At 45.5% G+C, this 23,555-nt stretch overlaps 1 protein-coding gene across 2 annotated transcripts; it reads right to left on the bottom strand.

The window, feature by feature from the left end:
- Positions 1-270: 270 nt before the first annotated feature.
- Positions 271-17,684, bottom strand: LOC142150995 (uncharacterized). 2 transcript variants are annotated; one of them, XM_075206242.1, is made up of 7 exons: positions 17,624-17,684; positions 7,509-7,666; positions 6,259-6,450; positions 5,151-5,250; positions 4,935-5,032; positions 4,689-4,800; positions 271-2,159 (listed from the first exon to the last, which is right to left on the bottom strand). In XM_075206242.1, exons 2-7 carry the CDS (start codon positions 7,575-7,577, stop codon positions 1,162-1,164), a joined length of 1,569 nt encoding a protein of 522 aa, XP_075062343.1. In that variant the 5' UTR covers positions 7,578-7,666; positions 17,624-17,684; the 3' UTR covers positions 271-1,161. The 2 variants fall into 2 exon arrangements, with proteins under 2 accessions (XP_075062343.1, XP_075062342.1); XM_075206241.1 differs by having other exon boundaries at positions 272-2,162.
- Between the last annotated feature and the right edge of the window lie 5,871 nt (positions 17,685-23,555).

Genomic DNA, 23,555 nt, shown 5'->3' with positions numbered 1-23,555 from the left:
ATAAGAAAATAAATATGTTTGATCAAGCTTTTTAATATATATAACACAAGTTGATATGAATAAAACTGACTTGAATTAAAATACTGATATAAGATGTTTTTCTGCTTTTGTCCCTGAGAAACTAGTGAGCTGGCTGAACTAAGAGGAAAGGATGTGCGTATGTGGAGACCTTGAAGTGTCTAAAAAACAAATGTTATGTATACCAGAAAGCTACAAAGAAGATAAAGATGCTCAAGGACACCATTAAAGCAAGAATGTTTTAATTAATTGTCAAAAATATTTATGGACATATTATCTTTTTCAGCTGTCAATTAATTTCATGAAATGTACATGTAAGCATAAAATGTTGTATAAATAAAGCAATATCTGACTAGGGCGGTCAGAAGAGAATCAGTATTCAGCCCTTACAAGACTGAGTATTTATTTTCTCTATCGATCGATACCCACACATCAGAAGAGAGCCAGAGGGTGTTGTATCCCTTAGGTACAACGCTGACAATAAGTATTAGATAATCTTATCAATTTATTTGTGTATCCACAACCTTTAAGCAGTGCAAACTCTAATTTCTTTATTCACTTATTTGAACACATTTCTTTATCTTGACATTGCTACAAGCTGCGAATAAAGGGATTACTTATACGCACACTTTCTCTATCTCACAGCGTCTTGATCGCTGACTCCTTAACACGCACGGGACTCTTCCAGAGATTAATCACATGTCCTTTCCTCTATTCCTTATTGGGTTTCACTGGTTGTCATAGTTTAGTTTCCAGATTTCACCAGCACGCTAACTGCTAACGCGAAATGACGGTTATTCACGCTAAACTCTTGCACCTGGATGAGTAACACACGTCTATATATTACCTTATTAAATTCAATATTGAGTATGCTATCACTGATGAAAGTTTTGTATTAACTGAAACATTGTACATTATGGACTAAAATACATTTTTGACATTTTATCTCTGGCTCAAATCCTTGAGTGCCGCCTTTTTTATTCAGCATGATTTGCATTTGGCTTGAGGTGAGCACCTGGGTCATTAAATGTTTGGACTGTTTTGAGTGCCAAGCTATGTACTGCTATATCATCTATTTTAATCAACTGATTTTACAATATTTGAAGTATCGCAGCAACCCTGTTTCATATCCAATTGCTTTTGTCATGTGTGAATTTTCTGATGTTTAATAAGTCTTGATTTCTGTGTAAAACATTTCCCACACTCAGAACATGAAAATGGTTTTTCACCTGTGTGAGTTCTCTGATGTTCAAAAAGATTTGATTTTCGTGTAAAACATTTCCCACACTCAGAACATGAAAATGGTTTTTCACCTGTGTGAGTTCTCTGATGTCTAATCATTTCTGCTTTCTGTGCAAAACATTTCCCACACTCAGAACATGGAAATGGTTTCTCACCTGTGTGAGTTCTCTGATGTTCAATAAGAGATGATTTACCTGCAAAACATTTCCCACACTCAGAACATGGAAATGGTTTCTCACCTGTGTGAGTTCTCTGATGTCTAATAAGTTTTGATTTGTTTAAAAACCATTTTTCACACTCAGTACATGGCAGTGGCTTATCACCTGTGTGAGTTTTCTGATGTTCAACAAGAGATGATTTACCTGCAAAATATTTCCCACACTCAGAGCAAGGAAATGGTTTCTCACCTGTGTGAGTTCTCTGATGTCTATTAAGTTTTGATTTGTTTATAAACCATTTATCACACTCAGTACATGGCACTGGCTTCTCACCTGTGTGAATTTTTTGATGTTGAACAAGAGATGTTTTACCTGCAAAATATTTCCCACACTCAGAGCAAGAATATGGTTTCTCACCTGTGTGAGTTCTATGATGTTCAAAAAGATTTGATTTTCGTGTAAAATATTTCCCACATTCAGAACATGGAAATGGTTTCTTACGTCTGTGCATGATCTGCTTTTTATGAAGAGATAATGTAACTGTAAAGATTTTGTTATCAGAAAAACATTCATCATGATCAGAGGGATCAGATGATTTATCTGTTCTGTGAAGTATTGGATATATATTTAGGGCAATGGGGTTTCCTCCCGGAGAATCTTGTGTGATGTTGTTATCTTCTATTTCACAATCTGTTGAAACAATGAATTTTCCTGCCGAGATATTCCTGTGTTTGCATCCACCTGCTGAAAACAGAATACATGTAAGGAAACTATCTAATTTTAAATTTACAGATTAAAATGCCCAACATTTTCATACTATCATCATCATCACATTTATATAGCGCCACTGATTCTGCAGTGCTGTACAGAAAACTCATTCACATCAGTCCATGCCACATTGGAGCTTACAGTCTAAATTCACTAACATACACAGAGAGAGAGAGAAACTACGGTCAATTTTTGATAGCAGCCAATTAACCTACTAGTATGTTTTTGGAGTGTGGGAGAAAACCGGAGCACCAGGAGGAATCCCAGGCAAACACGGGGAGAACATACAAACTCCACACATATAAGGCCATGGTAAGGAATTGAACTCATGACCCCAGCGCTGTGAGGCAGAAGTGCTAACCACTTAGCCACCGTGTATGAGTAAGTAGAAATGTTCAGGTGTCTAATTTTAAACTACAAGCACTTCATGATAATTAGAAAACTGCATTACCAAGGACAATGCATAGACCCAGCCACAGTGATTCATCAACTCCAGCCAAAATGCAGACTTTACACACTGTAATAACCACAAACAAGTTCTGCATTTACTTAGCCGTTGTGTGTGGTTTGATTGTTACTTTATTTGGTGCACCAAACAGCAACTGGTATTTTTATAATAAGAAATTTTATATGATGGTGCCAATAAATTATGTTATTTAATTATAAAACATATAGGGCCTGATTTAGAGTTGGACACAATTCCATCTAATCAGTGCAAACAGCACTATTATCCAAGCATACGTCTCAGCTTGTATTCTGACTAAGACGGATCTCCTCCTTGCACCTCTCTGTGTTTAGAGAGCACACAATGATATGATGTGAGGAGGAGACTGGTCAGATCTCTGGGCTGGTAGCGCACAATGATATGATGTGAGGAGGAGACTGGTCAGATCTCTGGGCTGGTAGCACACAATGATATGATGTGAGGAGGAGACTGGTCAGATCTCTGGGCTGGTAGCACACAATGATATGATGTGAGGAGGAGCCTGGTCGGATCTGTAGGCTGGTAGCACACAATGATATGATGAGAGGAGGAGACTGGTCGGATCTCTGGGCTGGTAGCACACAATGATATGATGAGAGGAGGAGACTGGTCAGATCTCTGGGCTGGTAGCATACAATGATATGATGTGAGGAGGAGACTGGTCAGATCTCTGGGCTGGTAGCACACAATGATATGATGTGAGGAGGAGACTGGTCAGATATCTGGGCTGGTAGCACACAATGATATGATAGGAGGAGACTGGTCAGATCTCTGGGCTGGTAGCACACAATGATATGATATGAGGAGGAGACTGGTCAGATCTCTGTGCTGGTAGCACACAATGATATGATGTGAGGAGGAGACTGGTCAGATATCTGGGCTGGTAGCACACAATGATATGATATGAGGAGGAGACTGGTCAGATCTCTGGGCTGGTAGCACACAATGATATGATGTGAGGAGGAGACTTGTCAGATCTTTGGGCTGGTAGCACACAATGATATGATGTGAGGAGGAGGCTGGTCAGATCTCTATGCTGGTAGCACACAATGATATGATGTGAGGAGGAGACTGGTCAGATCTCTATGCTGGTAGCACACAATGATATGATGTGAGGAGGAGACTGGTCAGATCTCTGGGCTGGTAGCACACAATGATATGATGTGAGGAGGAGACTGGTCAGATCTCTATGCTGGTAGCACACAATGATATGATGTGAGGAGGAGACTGGTCAGATCTCTGGGCTGGTAGCACACAATGATATGATGTGAGGAGGAGACTTGTCAGATCTCTGGGCTGGTAACACACAATGATATGATGGGAGGAGGAGAACAGGAGTATAATAGGGGCTCATAGCTCCGGACAGTCCCATTGGGCAGATACGTTATTCTCATTAGTTTTTACTGACAGATGAGGGTGGATAATATATGACTGATATATTTACTAAATAAGCTGAGTATGTGACTGTGACAGGTCTATCAAAATGGCCATTCAGCTCTATTTTTGTTGTATTCATACTTTTCTGTGTGTAATGTAAAATGCTTCTCTGATCAAAGGCTGGGCCGAGACATCTCCACATATACCAGGGCGGTGTCTCAGATGCTTCTGCAGATGAGCGAGAATATATTCTTTCTTATCAGTAATGTACCAACAGCAAGTCTGAAAATATATTCATACCCTTGTTTGTAAGTTGATTCCAAGACCCTTTGTTCTCTGAGTATAACACTGGAATGTAGCCAGAGAGACCCTTGTCTTATGACTGGACCTTGATGAAGAAAGGTGCCTATTGTTTTTCCAGATTTCATGTGAAAGAGGGGTCCTGGAAATTGACTGTTACTTGAACATATTGGAAGCTAAGTATTTGATTTACTTTTTCTTTTATGCTATATTTGTCATAAAAATAAAGGTAAACATCACAATAAATCTTGCATTCATGAGTCATTAACTCTTTGAAACCGAAAGAACCTCATTCAACCTGAAACACTGACTCTTTTCTGTAATAAGTGTTTATTACTCACCTGTGCTGATATCTGTAGTGATTTCCTCCTCCTTACACTGCTGATCACCCCTCACATACGTCTCTTCCTCTCCATCTGTAATTTCTACTTTAATATCAGTCAGGACTACATCCTAAATAACCCACAAAATAGAAATATCATAAAATGATATAAAACAGAAGAATATCTGTGTTAGATCCATACAGCTATTTTACAGAATGTATAATTAAAAATAATTTTGGGATTTGGTGAGACCCTAAAATCTACCTGATACTCCTGTGGGATCCTGGGATTTTCCTGTGTACAATCCTGTGAATAAAGAGGACAGAGATCTCTCTCTGGGGTTTTTCTGTTACTGGATCCATCTGTAGGGAACACACAGTGACTGAGTACATTGCTTATATATGATTATCAGATGATGTGTATCTAGGTGGCCCTCAAAACTGCTCCCTTCTTTTACAATAAATGAAAGTCTGCTCTTACCCTGTGATGTGAGGGGCCGGTGATTCTCCATCATCACATCCTCGTACAGACCATTGGGTCCTTCTAATTTCTCCCACTCATCCTGACACTTTATAGGAACCTGACATATACAATGACACAGTCATCACCCAGACACCCCCCCTAATGTTTAGTCACACAAAAAAGAAAGAACTAAAATCTGTACAGAGGGCATTCAATGGATTGTAATAAATTAATAAATGACTTTTATTAATATGCATTAAAATCTGTTACTAAATAAGGAATAATATGTCCTCCTAAATTTAAAACCATTTTTATTACCAAAATATTAAAATGAAATTAATAATTAAACCCATTTGAAACCAATCTGTTAAAAATAGCAACATTTGCTATACCATACCACTGCAGGATTCAGTATATAGTATCCAGTGGATTGTATTAATCTGTACTCCTAAACTCAATATTCTATTTATTATTACAAGGCAAGTCTAAACGGGGCTATGAACTGATAATATGAATCATTGGATCATATTGATGAATGTTTAGTATATTACTCATATCAACGGAGTCTAGGTAATAAGCCCCTCCCCTGAACCTCACTCCATTATAACTAACTAATCGGGGGATAAAACTATCATAGGATCACAGTGTACCGTACTATAAAAGTATAATAGCTCTAAGCGGGTAGTTGTCCTTAGTTATAACTGTGATTATACAGATCACTAATTATGAGAGTGATATGAAACTATAAATCGCTGCATATATAGATAATGTACAGATGGTACTTGCACGATACCTCCTCTTATTGCAGCTACATAATCACCTATGCTGGCTAATTAAAGTTGTCACGGTAACATTTATCTTAATACTGATAAGGCAATAGCAGCTTTTCACAAGATCCCTACATTAGGATGTCTCAACTTTAAACAGGATCTGTGTATTAGTCAATCATTTTCCTTCTTTCTTTTTTGAGCTGCACCTTCCCTTAAGAACTCTGACATCCAAGTTTATAAATACATCTGGTTTAAATGCAGTAATTTAATGGATACTGTATTCACCCAGTGCAGTACATGAATATTTGGTTACATCCCCTAATGTTACTGTATAATGTCCCATTCCCAGCAGTCACCTCTCCAGTCAGCAGCTGAATGATCTTGTTGGTCAGTTCCAGGATATTCTGGTCAATGTTTCTCCCATGTATCAGTGAGTGAGGTTCAGGCACCGTGATGGGGTTCTGGGTCCTGCTCAATCCTCCTGACACACAGGGGCGGCTCCTGGGTGTCACACACTCACCAGGTCTCTTTATCACTGCTGTGTAATCCTGTGTATGGAGAGAGACATCAATAATAAGTTAAATGAAGTTCCGCGTATGTGGAATTTTATTTAGGGGTTAATTGTGTAACATATACAATATTGATCTAATGGTCTAAATGTAACTGTTTCCTATATACAGGTAAGTAGAGTGTATACAGCATTTACACCTCCTGTAGCTCCGACCACATTCAGTGGTCCCACCGTTCAGAGTCCTCTATCTACAGCCGCCCCCCACGGATGTATCATCTGCTATAAACAAATTACTGCTGGATTTACACTGGGGTCATGAGTTCAATTCCCGGCCATGGCCTTATCTGTGTGGCGTTTGTATGTTCTCCCCGTGTTTGCGTGGGTTTCCTCCGGGTGCTCTGATTTCCTCCCAGACTCCGAAAACAAACTAGTAATTGACTGCTATTGAAATTGACCCTAATCGCTCTGTCTGTCTGTCTGTCTCTGTGTGTATGTTAGGGAATTTAGAATGTAAGCTCCAATGGGGCAGGGACTGATGTGAGTGAGTTCTCTTTACAGCGCTGCGGAATTAGTGGCGCTATATAAATAGATGGTGATGATGATGGTGATTTATAGCAGTAAGAATGATGTCACTGTGATATTCCCAGAATCCCTCACCTCTCCAGTCATGTCCCTGTTTTATTTATAGCAGTAAGAATGATGTCCCTGTGACATTCCCAGAATCCCTCACTGCTCCAGTCATGTCCCTGTTTTATTTATAGCAGTAAGAATGATGTCACTGTGACATTCCCAGAATCCCTCACCTCTCCAGTCATGTCCCTGTTTTCTTTATAGCAGTAAGAATGATGTCACTGTGACATTCCCAGAATCCCTCACCTCTCCGGTCATGTCCCTGTTTTATTTATAGCAGTAAGAATGATGTCACTGTGACATTCCCAGAATCCCTCACCTCTCCAGTCATGTCCCTGTTTTATTTATAGCAGTAAGAATGATGTCACTGTGACATTCCCAGAATCCCTCACCTCTCCAGTCATGTCCCTGTTTTATTTATAGCAGTAAGAATGATATCACTGTGACATTCCCAGAATCCCTCACCTCTCCAGTCAGCAGGTAGATGATCTCCAGGGTGAGATTTAATATCCTCTCACTCTTGTCCTTGTCCATCCTCAGGGAATCAGTGATTTACACAGAACGGGTTTCACCTTCAGATGACTTCTAGTAAAATATTCTCTGGTTCCTCACAGATCAATGGTCTAGGAATAAATATAATAATTATAATAAACATCACAGAGTACACATGTAACCTATTAAATATGAAACACTGAGGGTCTTGTGTACAGTTGGCTGTGCGGAAATTTGGGCGGAAATTACACATTTCCGTACTGCGCATGGACACGACAAATACATAAGTGTAAGTCCTATGTAGAGGTAGATGCATCGTACTCTTACTGCCCTGTACACTTACAGAGGGGGAGGAAAGGGGCAGGTCAGACATAGGACAAGTACACTAAGGGCGTTTCATTTAATTTTTGCAACATGTAGAGGTGGAAACACCAGCAGATAATCCTGTCTGTTGCGGGTGCTTCACTCCTGGTGCAAAATATGTGTTGATGGGGAACCTTCCTATTGAGTTCAAATGAAAAAACACACTAGGCTGGTAGTGATCATTTCAGGGGGACAAACACTATGGGGTCCCACCAAAAAAGCCACTACCAGCACTAGGCCAAGACAGACTGATGACACTACAGCAGGGAAACTTGCTGCGTGGATTCACCTTACCATATACCAACTAACCCTAGCCCATTCACCGTGGCCTGAAATTCCTGGGATAACTGGCTACTACGACCTTGAAAATAAGACGGATGAGCTGTCACTCACAGGCTATTATTGACACAGAAATAGAAACAATCCATACAGTATAAGGAGGGTTCTAAACCAGGTCCAGGAGAAATAATATCCAGATTAGAGGTGGCCCAGACCCCATACAGACATAGTCTTCCATGGCATTCTCATGTACGTCCTAATCTTTAGGAGACAGTGAGTGTGCTAGACATAGTGCATAAAACTGAGAGCAAAGCCGACCACAGAGCAAAATCCCAGAGAAATTACAGTCTACTTGTAATACTATAAAGCAAAAGAAAGAATGATTGCCATCCATGACCGCCACCCTGTCACTGACATGAAGTAAACCCAGGTCAAAAAGCACTAACCGACCTAGTGGAATGGTCAGTAAGACCCCCTGGAACCGACGCACAAGCAGAGACATAAGCATGACAAATGGTTGCCGTTATCCATCAAGAGACCGTTTGTTTAGTGAGTGGGCAGCCACTCTTCCGTACTTCATACACCAGAAAGCTATCAGATATAAGCCACCGTAGTGGTGATGTCTGACGGTATCTTGACAGGCCGAAACCGCAAGATCTTCTGGGCCTGAGCTAACACATTGAAAATGGCTCTCAGCTCTAATAAATTTATGGGTAGACAAGCTTCCTCTGGGGACCAGGTGCCCTGCAAGTGAAGATGCAGAATCACCGCCCCCCAGCCTGAGAGACTGGCGTCTGTTGTCACCACCGCCCAGTCCCACGACACCAAGTTGTACTCCTGATTCAGATTTCCTGACCATATTAACCACAATAGAGAACGACGCGCCGCCACTGATAAGCAAAGGGACTACCCCTCCAATTGAGGATTCAATCTCGACCATTTTGCCAGGATCTCCAGTTGAAATTTTCGATAACGGAACTGAACAAACCGAACCGCCTCAAAATAGGACACCATGCGACCCATCAGTTTAATGCACTGCAGAACTGAAACACGGTTCCAAGAGAACAAGGATTTTACCTGGACTTGAAGTGTCCGAACTTTGTCCAGAGGCAAAACCACCCCCTGAGCCTTGGTGTCGAACATGAGGCCCAGAAAAAACATCCACTATGTAGGAATCGCATTGGCTTTCTCTATATTGATAATCCAACCGTGCTCCTGTAGGAATTGTCTGGTCAATTGCAGATGAGAGCTAAGTCGAGCCGCCAAATCTGCTTTGAGGAAGAGATCGTCCAGTTAGGAAATGATCACCATCCCCCGTAACCTCAACTGGGCGGCCATGATGGCCATCACATTTGTGAACACCCGGGGAGCTGTTGCCAGTCCAACGGGGAGAGCCCGGAACTGGAACTGTTCACGGTCCACTGCAAACAGAAACAGGTTGTCATGGCCTTGTCAGATACGTACAAGCAGATATGCATCCTTGATGTCCAAGACTGCCAGGAATTCGACCTTTACAATGGAATTTATAACTGAACGTATAGACTCGAAATCTCTGGACCCTTAAATGAATGTAAGAATCTTTCAACTTCAGAATGGGTCTCCACTCTGAGCCACATTTGCTCCTCTTGTTTCAGCTGTGCCATCTTCCACTTAGAATGTAAGCTCTCTAATGAGCAGGGTCATTCATACCCTTTGTTTTCATGTCTGAAGGACTGATCTGGTTTTTGAATCAAAAAAAGTTGAGAGTAATAGCCCAGTCCCCTCTCTTGGTGTGAGACTGGAACCATCACCCCTGAAATCACCTAAGACCGGATGGCTGATTTTAGAGCCTCCCATCTGACTGGATCCTGTGGGAGAGGAGTGTTGAGGAAACGTCTGGGAGATGGACCCGCCAGATTCAGAATGTATGCCCTGGAGACTACTCCTCTTGCCCATACATCTGCAGTGGAACAGACCCACCAGTCGTGAAACTCCAATAAATGAGCCCCCACCACTGCACTCACCGTCTGACAAGGAGATGAGTCATGCAGACAACTTGTCTGGTTGTTTGGGTGCCGGCCTGTCCATGCCTGTCTGCCCCACTGGCTAGTTCCTCTAGGTGTCGAGGAATGGCCCCTGGCTGAAGCACCTCTGGAATTCCCCACATAGCGAAAGGAACTAAAATTCCGTTTGCCTTTAGCCTTTTGGGAGCCCGCCGGGAGAAAGGAACTCTTCCCTCCCGTGGCTTGGGCAATAAAATTATCCAGAGCTTGACCAAACAAAACTGAACTGGCAAATCTTCCAACGCTCGCTTGGATTCAGCATCTGCCATCCAAGATTTTAGCCAAAGAGTCCGTCTATCTGCTATGGCCAGAGAGGAAGTACGAGACAACCCCTGCCCAACAGCTAAGGCTGTATCCCCCAGGAATTCAGCAGCCTCTTTAATATGGTCTGTCAAGGGAGCCAGTTCAGCCCTGGCAGTACCAGACTGAATGCAATCACTGGTTCCGCCAGGTCCGACACCTCCTCAGAAGAACGTTGACCTGGGTCCACAGACTCACAAGTGTGCATAGGCCCACCGGGTCTGTCCGATCACCAGCCATCTTAGTCTGATGCCTGGAGCAGATGAAATACATCACAGACACAGCTTTTCACTTAGAACCAGTCCCTCTTTCTGACATTATGAAAATGGAAAGGGACAACAAAGGAGAGACACACCGTAGAGCAATATTATATATATATATATATATATATATATATATATATATATATATATATATATATATATATATATACACATACATATATATACATATATATACATATACATATACATATACATATATATATACATATACATTTATATATATATACATATATACATACATATACATTTATATATATATACATATATACATATATATATATATATATATATATATATATACATACAAACAGAGAAAGAAAGAGACAAAGCGATAAATAGATAGATCTCTCCCTCTACATATATCTATCTATCTCTAACAGTATATAATTTCCCACTAACATTCTCAATCTAGGGATAAAGCCCACTATATATACTACACCCTGTATATCAGAATGGGAAGACAGAGGGAGAACAGCCTGGCTTAGATGCAGAGTGTAAAGTAATAGAACAGCACAATCACACAGTCAGAATATCACAGATATGACCCAGAGACATCTAACTGTTCTCCCCCCTCAGGGACACTGTAACACAGTGCAGAAAATAGCGCTAAAACTGCAGAGTCCGGGAAATACAGTGGGAGGAACCGCACCTCCTCTTCCTCAGCCCGCCTCTGAGGAATATGGCTGCCCATACCTACAGTCTAAACAGGTGGACTGTGCTCCTCACTACAAATAAATGGTAAAGATGATGACAAGTGTCAGAATTTCTTGCGTTAGAAATATGACTACCACCGCATTAGATAGGGGCACTGAACTTACCCTCTGCATACCATCCTCAGTCTAATGGTCAGACAGACAGGGTGAAACAGAACAGAATGTATTAGAATATATGAGGTGTGAAAGCCCTGTAGGAGATCCTACATGAGGAGTAGGAGCGGCTGCTTACATTGCTAGGATTAGGGGGACAGTTCTGGACCTACTGGCTCATGACTTACAGATCATACTATCCAAGTGCTCATCATCATCATCATTGTTGTTTATTTATAAGGGGCCACAGATTCCGTAGTGCCGGGCAGTCATCTTACATAAATGACAGACATGACTACAATAAGTATTATGACTGATACAGATAATAACAGTGACATGAATACAATTAAGCAGAATAACGTTTCCATGGATGGTCTCGAGCTAGGATTAATAACATCAGGTAGAGGAGGATTCACATTAAGACATAACAACAAGATCATACGAGGGAGACAGACATGAGGATGAGAGGACCCTGCCTGTGAGAGCTGGAGGGAGACAGACGTTGTGGGTTACACTGATGTGAATGAGTTCTCTGTACAGCGCTGCGGAATTAGTGGCGCTATATAAATAAAGAGATGATGATGATAAATATGTTATATGTGTATACTAAAGAGTATAATGCTAACAAATAGTGTCTATTTGCTTGACTGTAGGAAGGACTCCTGGGGGTAAATGTATCAATATGCAGGTTCTTCGACACCCGCGTGTTCAGCCTCTTCCGCGATTAAATTTCAAGCGGCGCTGCATTGTAAAGGGAAGTTAACCCTTTACAATGCAGCGCCGCTTGAAATCTAATCGCGGAAGAGGCTGAACACGCGAGTGTTGAAGAACCCGCATATTGATACATTTACCCCCAGGTGGTATACTTACTAAAGTGCGAGAATGAAAAAGTGGAGATGTTGCCTATAGCAACCAATCAGATTCCAGTTATTTATTTAGTACATTCCACAAAATGACAGCTAGAATCTGATTGGTTGCTATAGGCAACATCTCCACTTTTTGAAACCTAAAGTTTAGTAAATATAGCCCTCTCCAGCACTAGACAAGCTATGTGTTAGTGACACTTGGTGAGGGGTGGTTGGGTAGGTGATAGTAGGAGGGGATGTGGGGTAATGGGGGGTAGAAGGTGGGGGATGGGGGCTAGTCTCCAGCACTAGACAAGCTATGTGTTAGTGGTACTTGGTGAGGGGTGGTTGGGTAGGAGGTGATAGTAGGGGGGATGTGGGGTAGAAGGAGGGGATGGGACTAGTCTCCAGCACTAGACAAGCTATGTGTTAGTGACACTTGGTGAGGGGTGGTTGGGTAGGAGGTGATAGTAGGGGGATGTGGGGTAATGGGGAGTAGAAGGAGGGAGATGGGGGCTAGTCTCCAGCACTAGACAAGCTTTGTGTTAGTGGTACTTGGTGAGGGGTGGTTGCGTAGGAGGTGATAGTATAGTAGGGGGATGTGGGGTAATGGGGGGTAGAAGGAGGGGGATGGGGGCTAGTCTCCAGCACTAGACAAGCTATGTGTTAGTGGTACTTGGTGAGGGGGTGGTTGGGTAGGTGATAGTAGGGGGGATGTGGGGTAATAGGGGGTAGAAGGAGGGGGATGGGGGCTAGTCTCCAGCACTAGACAAGCTATGTGTTACTGCCACTTGGTGAGGGGGTTGTTGGGTAGGAGGTGATAGTAGGGGGATGTGAGGTAATGGGGGTAGAAGGAGGGGATGGGGGCTAGTCTCCAGCACTAGACAAGCTATGTGTTAGTGACACTTTGAGGGGTGGTTGGGTAGGAGGTGATAGTAGGGGGGGGTGTGAGGTAATGGGGGTAGAAGGAGGGGGATGGGGACTAGTCTCCAGCACTAGACAAGCTATGTGTTAGTGACACTTGGTGAGGAGGTGGTTGGGTAAGAGGTGATAGTAGGGGGATGTGAGGTAATGGGGGTAGAAGGGGGGGGATGGGGGCTAGTCTCCAGCACTAGACAAGCTATGTGTTAGTGACACTTGGTGAGGGGTGGTTGGGTAGGAGGTGATAGTAGGGGGGATGTGAGGTAATGGGGGTAGAAGGAGGGGGATGGGGCCTAGTCTCCAGCACTAGACAAGCTATGTGTTAGTGACACTTGGTGAGGGGTGGTTGGGTAGGAGGTGATAGTAGGGGGATGTGAGGTAATGGGGGTAGAAAGAGGGGATGGGGGCTAGTCTCCAGCACTAGACAAGCTATGTGTTAGTGACACTTGGTGAGGGGGTGGTTGGGTAGGAGGTGATAGTAGGGGGATGTGGGGTAATGGGGGTAGAAGGAGGGGATGGGGGCTAGTCTCCAGCACTAGACAAGCTATGTGTTAGTGGTACTTGGTGAGGGGGTGGTTGGGTAGGTGATAGTAGGGGGGGGGATGTGGGGTAATAGGGGGTAGAAGGAGGGGGATGGGGGCTAGTCTCCAGCACTAGACAAGCTATGTGTTACTGCCACTTGGTGAGGGGGTTGTAGGGTAGGAGGTGATAGTAGGGGGATGTGAGGTAATGGGGGTAGAAGGAGGGGATGGGGGCTAGTCTCCAGCACTAGACAAGCTATGTGTTAGTGACACTTGGTGAGGGGTGGTTGGGTAGGAGGTGATAGTAGGGGGGATGTGAGGTAATGGGGGTAGAAGGAGGGGGATGGGGACTAGTCTCCAGCACTAGACAAGCTATGTGTTAGTGGTACTTGGTGAGGGGTGGTTGGGTAGGAGGTGATAGTAGGGGGGGTGTGAGGTAATGGGGGTAGAAGGAGGGGGATGGGGACTAGTCTCCAGCACTAGACAAGCTATGTGTTAGTGACACTTGGTGAGGAGGTGGTTGGGTAAGAGGTGATAGTAGGGGGATGTGAGGTAATGGGGGTAGAAGGGGGGGGATGGGGGCTAGTCTCCAGCACTAGACAAGCTATGTGTTAGTGACACTTGGTGAGGGGTGGTTGGGTAGGAGGTGATAGTAGGGGGGATGTGAGGTAATGGGGGTAGAAGGAGGGGGATGGGGCCTAGTCTCCAGCACTAGACAAGCTATGTGTTAGTGACACTTGGTGAGGGGTGGTTGGGTAGGAGGTGATAGTAGGGGGATGTGAGGTAATGGGGGTAGAAAGAGGGGATGGGGGCTAGCCTCCAGCACTAGACAAGCTATGTGTTAGTGACACTTGGTGAGGGGGTGGTTGGGTAGGAGGTGATAGTAGGGGGATGTGGGGTAATGGGGGTAGAAGGAGGGGATGGGGGTTAGTCTCCAGCACTAGACAAGCTATGTGTTAGTGGTACTTGGTGAGGGGTGGTTGGGTAGGAGGTGATAGTAGGGGGGATGTGGGGTAGAAGGAGGGGATGGGGGCTAGTCTCCAGCACTAGACAAGCTATGTGTTAGTGACACTTGGTGAGGGGTGGTTGGGTAGGAGGTGATAGTAGGGGGATGTGGGGTAATGGGGGGTAGAAGGAGGGAGATGGGGGCTAGTCTCCAGCACTAGACAAGCTTTGTGTTTGTGGTACTTGGTGAGGGGTGGTTGCGTAGGAGGTGATAGTATAGTAGGGGGATGTGGGGTAATGGGGGGTAGAAGGAGGGGGATGGGGGCTAGTCTCCAGCACTAGACAAGCTATGTGTTAGTGGTACTTGGTGAGGGGGTGGTTGGGTAGGTGATAGTAGGGGGGGATGTGGGGTAATAGGGGGTAGAAGGAGGGGGGTGGGGGCTAGTCTCCAGCACTAGACAAGCTATGTGTTACTGCCACTTGGTGAGGGGGTTGTTGGGTAGGAGGTGATAGTAGGGGGATGTGAGGTAATGGGGGTAGAAGGAGGGGATGGGGGCTAGTCTCCAGCACTAGACAAGCTATGTGTTAGTGACACTTGGTGAGGGGTGGTTGGGTAGGAGGTGATAGTAGGGGGGATGTGAGGTAATGGGGGTAGAAGGAGGGGGATGGGGACTAGTCTCCAGCACTAGACAAGCTATGTGTTAGTGACACTTGGTGAGGAGGTGGTTGGGTAAGAGGTGATAGTAGGGGGATGTGAGGTAATGGGGGTAGAAGGAGGGGGATGGGGCCTAGTCTCCAGCACTAGACATGCTATGTGTTAGTGACACTTGGTGAGGGGTGGTTGGGTAGGAGGTGATAGTTAGGGGATGTGGGGTAATGGGGGTAGAAGGAGGGGATGGGGGCTAGTCTCCAGCACTAGACAAGCTATGTGTTAGTGACACTTGGTGAGGGGTGGTTGGGTAGGAGGTGATAGTAGAGGGGATGTGGGGTAATGGGGTAGAAGGAGGGGATGGGGGCTAGTCTCCAGCACTAGACAAGCTATGTGTTAGTGACACTTGGTGAGGGGGTGGTTGGGTAGGAGGTGATAGTAGGGGGATGTGGTGTAATGGAGGTAGAAGGAGGGGATGGGGGCTAGTCTCCAGCACTAGACAAGCTATGTGTTAGTGACACTTGGTGAGGGGTGGTTGGGTAGGAGGTGATAGTAGAGGGATGTAGGGTAATGGGGGGTAGAAGGAGGGGGATGGGGGCTAGTCTCCAGCACTAGACAAGCTATGTGTTAGTGACACTTGGTGAGGGGTGGTTGGGTAGGAGGTGATAGTAGGGGGATGTGAGGCAATGGGGTAGAAGGAGGGGGATGGGGGCTAGTCTCCAGCACTAGACAAGCTATGTGTTAGTGACACTTGGTGAGGGGTGGTTGGGTAGGAGGTGATAGTAGGGGGATGTGAGGTAATGGGGGTAGAAGGAGGGGGATGGGGGCTAGTCTCCAGCACTAGACAAGCTATGTGTTAGTGACACTTGGTGAGGGGTGGTTGGGTAGGAGATGATAGTAGGGGGGATGTGAGGTAATGGGGTAGAAGGAGGGGATGGGGGCTAGTCTCCAGCACTAGACAAGCTATGTGTTAGTGACACTTGGTGAGGGGGTGGTTGGGTAGGAGGTGATAGTAGGGGGATGTGAGGTAATGGGGGTAGAAGGAGGGGATGGGGGCTAGTCTCCAGCACTAGACAAGCTATGTGTTAGTGACACTTGGTGAGGGGTGGTTAGGTAGGAGGTGATAGTAGGGGGATGTGAGGTAATGGAGGTAGAAGGAGGGGATGGGGGCTAGTCTCCAGCACTAGACAAGCTATGTGTTAGTGACACTTGGTGAGGGGTGGTTGGGTAGGAGGTGATAGTAGGGGGATGTGGTGTAATGGAGGTAGAAGGAGGGGATGGGGGCTAGTCTCCAGCACTAGACAAGCTATGTGTTAGTGACACTTGGTGAGGGGTGGTTGGGTAGGAGGTGATAGTAGGGGGATGTGGGGTAATAGGGGTAGAAGGAGGGGGATGGGGGCTAGTCTCCAGCACTAGACAAGCTATGTGTTAGTGACACTTGGTGAGGGGTGGTTGGGTAGGAGGTGATAGTAGGGGGATGTGGTGTAATGGAGGTAGAAGGAGGGGATGGGGGCTAGTCTCCAGCACTAGACAAGCTATGTGTTAGTGACACTTGGTGAGGGGTGGTTGGGTAGGAGGTGATAGTAGGGGGATGTGGGGTAATAGGGGTAGAAGGAGGGGGATGGGGGCTAGTCTCCAGCACTAGACAAGCTATGTGTTAGTGACACTTGGTGAGGGGTGGTTGGGTAGGAGGTGATAGTAGGGGGATGTGGTGTAATGGAGGTAGAAGGAGGGGATGGGGGCTAGTCTCCAGCACTAGACAAGCTATGTGTTAGTGACACTTGGTGAGGGGGTGGTTGGGTAGGAGGTGATAGTAGGGGGGGATGTGGGGTAATGGGGTAGAAGGAGGGGATGGGGGCTAGTCATGGTGTGTGAACACCTCTGTGGTGTATGGGGTGTAGCTGGTCTGGGTATTAAGTCTCTCACAGCTCTGCCATTATAATAACCAGCTCTGCTATTACTAACAGCCTTCTGCTGACTGCAGCAGGAGCACAATGAGGATTATGTAGCAGCTGATGTGAGAGCTCAGCCGCATGTATGAAGTCCTGATCGCCGGGAGGCTGCACATAAACATGGGGTAACTCTATGGGGGTAATTCCCGCTGTCTGATATATTATTATAGGGAGATATTACCTCAGCCTTGTACAGGGCCCGGATGTAGCTTCCAGGTAAGATGGCGTCTGAGAGATCCTGTGACCACGCCCCCTCTGCAGTGTAAACAGTTGCCAGGGGCGGAGACCAATAGTGTGACTTGGAGACTACGGGAAAATGGCCGCCGCTGTCCCGCCCTGAGGACAATACAGTGATTCTATCACTAGATCTCTCTGTGTAATGACACGTGACCATGACGTCACCCCCGGAGCTCAGGCCGGGAGCACAGTATAGATCTATGTAGAAGGACGGGCAGTGTCTGTACCTGGAGATCCTCCATCATCAGAGGAGAGAAGAAATATTATTATACAGGACAATTACTGTCAGGAACAATAAATACATAGAAAGTAATAACAGGTTATAAAGCTGCAATGAGTGAGAAATGCTTTGTTACGGATACAGTCATATATTGTACCAGTATATTCCGCAGAGGTCCCTGTACTGCCCCCTCCCGGCCCTGTCAGGTCATTACTAGATATCACCAGCTCATGTGACTGCAGCGGTCACATGGTGCCCAGTGCAGGAGCCAAGGTAAGAAGGAGGGATGGGGGGGACATGTGTGACTAAAGGTGCTGGAGGGGGGGGGACATGTGTGACTAAAGGTGCTGGAGGGGGGGACATGTGTGACTAAAGGTGCTGGAGGGGGGTACATGTGTGACTAAAAGTGCTGGAGGGGGAGGACATGTGTGACTAAAGGTGCTGGAGGGGGGGGACATGTGTGACTAAAGGTGCTGGAGGGGGACATGTGTGACTAAAGGTGCTGGAGGGGGACATGTGTGACTAAAGGTGCTGGAGGGGGGACATGTGTGACTAAAGGTGCTGGAGGAGGGGGGGACGTGTGACTAAAGGTGCTGGAGGGGGACATGTGTGACTAAAGGTGCTGGAGGGGGGACATGTGTGACTAAAGGTGCTGGGGGGGACATGTGTGACTAAAGGTGCTGGGGGGGGACATGTGTGACTAAAGGTGCTGGAGGGGGGACATGTGTGACTAAAGGTGCTGGGGGGGACATGTGTGACTAAAGGTGCTGGGGGGGACATGTGTGACTAAAGGTGCTGGAGGGGGGGGACATGTGTGACTAAAGGTGCTGGAGGGGGACATGTGTGACTAAAGGTGCTGGAGGGGGGACATATGTGACTAAAGGTGCTGGAGGAGGGGGGGACATGTGACTAAAGGTGCTGGAGGGGGGGGACATGTGTGACTAAAGGTGCTGGAGGGGGACATGTGTGACTAAAGGTGCTGGAGGGGGGACATATGTGACTAAAGGTGCTGGGGGGGACATGTGTGACTAAAGGTGCTGGGGGGGACATGTGTGACTAAAGGTGCTGGGGGGGACATGTGTGACTAAAGGTGCTTTGGGGGACATGTGTGACTAAAGGTGCTGGAGGGGGGACATGTGTGACTAAAGGTGGTGGAGGGGGGGACATGTGTGACTAAAGGTGCTGGAGAGGGGACATGTGTGACTAAAGGTGCTGGAGAGGGGACATGTGTGACAAGGTGCTGGGGGGACGACATGTGTGACTAAAGGTGCTGGGGGGGACATGTGTGACTAAAGGTGCTGGGGGGGACATGTGTGACTAAAGGTGCTGGGGGGGACATGTGTGACTAAAGGTGCTGGGGGGGGGCATGTGTGACTAAAGGTGCTGGAGGGGGGGGGACATGTGTGACTAAAGGTGCTGGAGGGGGGGGACATGTGTGACTAAAGGTGCTGGGGGGGACATGTGTGACTAAAGGTGCTGGGGGGGATATGTGTGACTAAAGGTGCTGGAGGGGGGGACATGTGTGACTAAAGGTGCTGGAGGGGGGGGACATGTGTGACTAAAGGTGCTGGGGGGGGATATGTGTGACTAAAGGTGCTGGGGGGGGTACATGTGTGACCAAAGGTGCTGGGGGGGACATGTGTGACTAAAGGTGCTGGGGGGGACATGTGTGACTAAAGGTGCTGGGGGGGACATGTGTGACTAAAGGTGCTGGGGGGGCATGTGTGACTAAAGGTGCTGGAGGGGGGGGACATGTGTGACTAAAGATGCTGAGGGGGGGGACATGTGTGACTTAAGGTGCTGGAGGGGGACATGTGTGACTAAAGGTGCTGAGGGGGGCGGGACATGTGTGACTAAAGGTGCTGAGGGGGGGGACATGTGTGACTGAAGGTGCTGGAGGGGGACATGTGTGACTAAAGGTGCTGGAGGGGGGGACATGTGTGACTAAAGGTGCTGAGGGGGGACATGTGTGACTAAAGGTGCTGGAGGGGGGGACATGTGTGACTAAAGGTGCTGGAGGGGGGGACATGTGTGACTAAAGGTGCTGGAGGGGGGGACATGTGTGACTAAAGGTGCTGAGGGGGGACATGTGTGACTAAAAGTGCTGGAGGGGGGGGACATGTGTGACTAAAGGTGCTGGAGGGGGACATGTGTGACTAAAGGGATTAGGTAAAAGCCAGAATGATTCTGCAGCGCCCTCTGCTGCTTGGTGTCTTGAATGAAGCTTGTTGTGTTTTCCTCCCTATATAGAGCATTCTGTTCCGCTACACAGATATGTAATAGTTGTGGAACAACTATTACACATATTATACTGCATATATATTGTATATCACAGCTGTATATTCTAGTTATCAGTTTTTATCTGCCTGAATTTATGTTGGAATGGAGCACTGAGTGCGTTACCACCCATTCCAGCAATTCCAGTTATCACCCACACCCTACTATACTGATCTATACATTTATATCTGATCTATACATTTATATCTAATCTATAATACTGCTATACTGATCTATACATTTATATATGACTTTAATACTGCTATACTGATCTATACATTTATATCTGATTTATAATACTGCTTTACTGAGCTATATATTACCAACTATTGCTATACTGATCTATACATTTATATCTGATCTATAATACTGCTATACTGATCTATCATCATCATCATTTATTTATATAGCGCCACTAATTCCGCAGCGCTGTACAAAGAACTCATTCACATCAGTCCCTGCCCCATTGGAGCTTACAGTCTAAATTCCCTAATATAGACACACTCACACACAGACATAGACAGAGAGGGAGAGACTAGGGTCAATTTTGATAACGGCCAATTAACCTCCAGTATGTTTTTGGAGTGTGGAAGGAAACCGGAGCACCCGGAGGAAACCCACGCAAACACAGGGAGAACATACAAACTCCACACAGGAATTGAACTCATGACCCCAGTGCTGTGAGGCAGAAGTGCTAACCACTAGGCCACTGTGCTGCCAATGATCTATACATTTATATCTGATTTATAATACTGTTATACTGATCTATACATTTATATCTGATATATAATACTGCTATACTGACCTATATATTACTAACTACTACTATACTGATCTATATGTTACTAGCTACTGCTATACTGATCTATATATTACTAACTACTGCTATACTGATCTATACATTTATATCTGATTTATAATACTGCTATACTGATCTATACATTTATATCTGATCTATAATACTGCTATACTGATCTATATGTTACTAACTACTGCTATACTGATCTATACATTTATATCTGATATATAATACTGCTATACTGATCTATATATTACTAACTACTGTTATACTGAACTATACACTTATATAATGTAGATATATAGAGTTTAGCATGTGGCATAAGACACTAAATAAGCAATGAAAATGTATAAGAGAAATAAAACAAAAGCTATGCACTGTTTTGATAACACAGTAGTCTTTCAGGGCATAGAGAGCCCAGGCGGTCAAGCCCTGACCCCCCACCAACCCCGAGAGGTAACCAGGGTAGGATTGCTTTGATAATAAAAGTTTGCGCATCAGGAAGGCCGACCATAGAGCCCCTTTCCTCCCACCAATCTAGCAAAACACACCATCATTACTGAGGAACCAGGTCCTCAATGACTCCCTATGTTCGGAGCTATACCATCTAGACCAGATTTTGTGGTACTTAGACTTGGCCTTTGCGAAGAGCATACATGTATCTCTCATGTTGTTCCGTAGCATTGACTAATGCCCGCCACTTGTGAGAGTCAGGTGGATAAGGAGGGAGTCATCCCCAGGCTATTATAACTATTATTCTTGAGATCAAATATATTTATATAAAAATGTATCCATGGTATCCTCCAGAGAGATACCATACAGACACCATCTGACATCCAGAGAAGAAGCAACCAGCACAGTATGAAGGACACAGTCCCAGACAGCAGGCCAGAAACCTTGGACCACACAACACTCCCACAGCATATGGCAAAAATCACTAGCATCTGAGCACTTCGGGCAGGAGGAGTCTGTTCTTCTACACATGCGAAAACGTCTTTCCGGGGTATAGCAGGCCCTATTTAAAATATATAGGTGAATCTGCTGATATCAGGGCACAAGAAAAGCGTCCTTAAGCATCTGGGACCAATCCTTTTCCGTGAGTAGACCCAAATCCACTTCCCATTTCAATCGAAGTGTGGCTAAGCTATCAGGAGTCAGTTCAAAATTGAGAGTGGCATTCAATATAGAGCTAGTGTTGCAGGTGCCCACTGTGGACAGCAAGTGTATAATCGGAGAGGGCTGAATTAAGGGGGGGGGGAGTGGGAAGAATTGTGTAGTGAGAGCATGACGAAGTTGAAGGAAGCAATAAAAAGCTGAATTGGGAATCGCAAACTCCTGTAACAACCGTGCAAAGTATTTGAGGCATTAGTCTTGATATAGTTGGCCAAGATCAGTCACCCCCAACCTCCATATGTTATAGTCATGTAGCTTAGAAAGCTCAGGGAGAGCTGAGTTATCCCAGTTAGCGGGGTAGAGGGTCATATCCGCTACCCCCAAATAAACAGTGTGAAAATCTCCAGATCTAAATAGCTTGTCTAACAATTGGAGCCACAGTATTGATGTGTCTCCGCACCAACAGAATTTGTCAGGGGGTCAAACATAAGGAAAGTCCCACCTGCTCCTCCAGGAATCCCAACAAAACCTCAGAGTGTGTGCTTCCCACCCAAGCAATCATGTGACCCAGCTGTGCCACGTAGCAATATGGTCCGAGATTGGGGGGAGCCAACCCCAGCGCCCCCCCCCCCAAGGCATTGGATATACAGAGCGTCTGCAACTTGATCCTGTGCCTTCTATGCCCCCTTACAAATGATGAGTTAAACCTGTCAATACAATGGAAGACAGTGTTGATGGGGGGGGGGGGGGAGGGGGTATACTGGGGACTGTTGCTAAATATAAAGAAATTTGGGCTGAATTAGTATTTTGAACAAATTAATCTGGCCAGTCACTGTGAGAGGGAGTTTTTCTCAAGTATGTGCCTTTTATTTAAAATTAGCAGTGACGGACATAAGATTCAGGAAAGCAAATTCGGCTGAAGAGCGAGAAATCCACACAACCAAATATTTGAAGCGCAGATTCCACTGTAAGGGGAGAGAAGGGAACAACACAGGGGAAATAGTGCCATGGAAGGAAAAATAGTAGACTTGTCCCAGTTAATCAATAAACCTGAGAACTGACCAAACACACTAACCGTGCTTAAAAGGTGTACCAAATAGGAATTGGTGTTAGACAGAAAGAGCAGCATGTCGTACACATATGGCCTATCTTGTCTCTAGCTGTGCCAATATGGAGACCAATGATGTGCGGATGAGCCCGAATCAAACATGTCAAGGGCTCTATATCCAAGGGATATAGTACAGGGGACAAAGGGCAGCCCTGTTTGGTGCCACGACCCAGACCAAATGGGGAAGTAGAATGACCATTAGTACACACTCTTTCCGGAGGGGCAGAATACAGCCGTTTGACCCATTTGATAAGTCCATCTCCTAGCCCAAATTGGTCCAACACCTCCCACAAGAAGCCCCACTCCACCAAGTCAAAAGTATTCGCAGCATCAAGGGACACACTGCAGCCCCCGTCTCG

The sequence above is a fragment of the Mixophyes fleayi genome, chromosome 4, assembly GCF_038048845.1.
Source record: "Mixophyes fleayi isolate aMixFle1 chromosome 4, aMixFle1.hap1, whole genome shotgun sequence".
Lineage (NCBI taxonomy): Eukaryota > Metazoa > Chordata > Amphibia > Anura > Limnodynastidae > Mixophyes > Mixophyes fleayi.
The sequence above is the reverse complement of the archived record's forward strand: the minus strand, read 5'-3'. Positions and strand labels throughout refer to the sequence as shown.

Bases quoted from the DNA above. Each gene is read 5' to 3' on its own strand.
- LOC142150995 (XM_075206241.1), bottom strand. From the start codon at position 7,577: ATGGACAAGGACAAGAGTGAGAGGATATTAAATCTCACCCTGGAGATC. The intron at 5,033-5,150 runs GTAAGAGCAGAC...TGTTCCCTACAG, and splicing joins CCGGCCCCTCACATCACAGG to ATGGATCCAGTAACAGAAAA. The intron at 2,163-4,688 runs GTGAGTAATAAA...TTCTGTTTTCAG, and splicing joins CACTACAGATATCAGCACAG to CAGGTGGATGCAAACACAGG.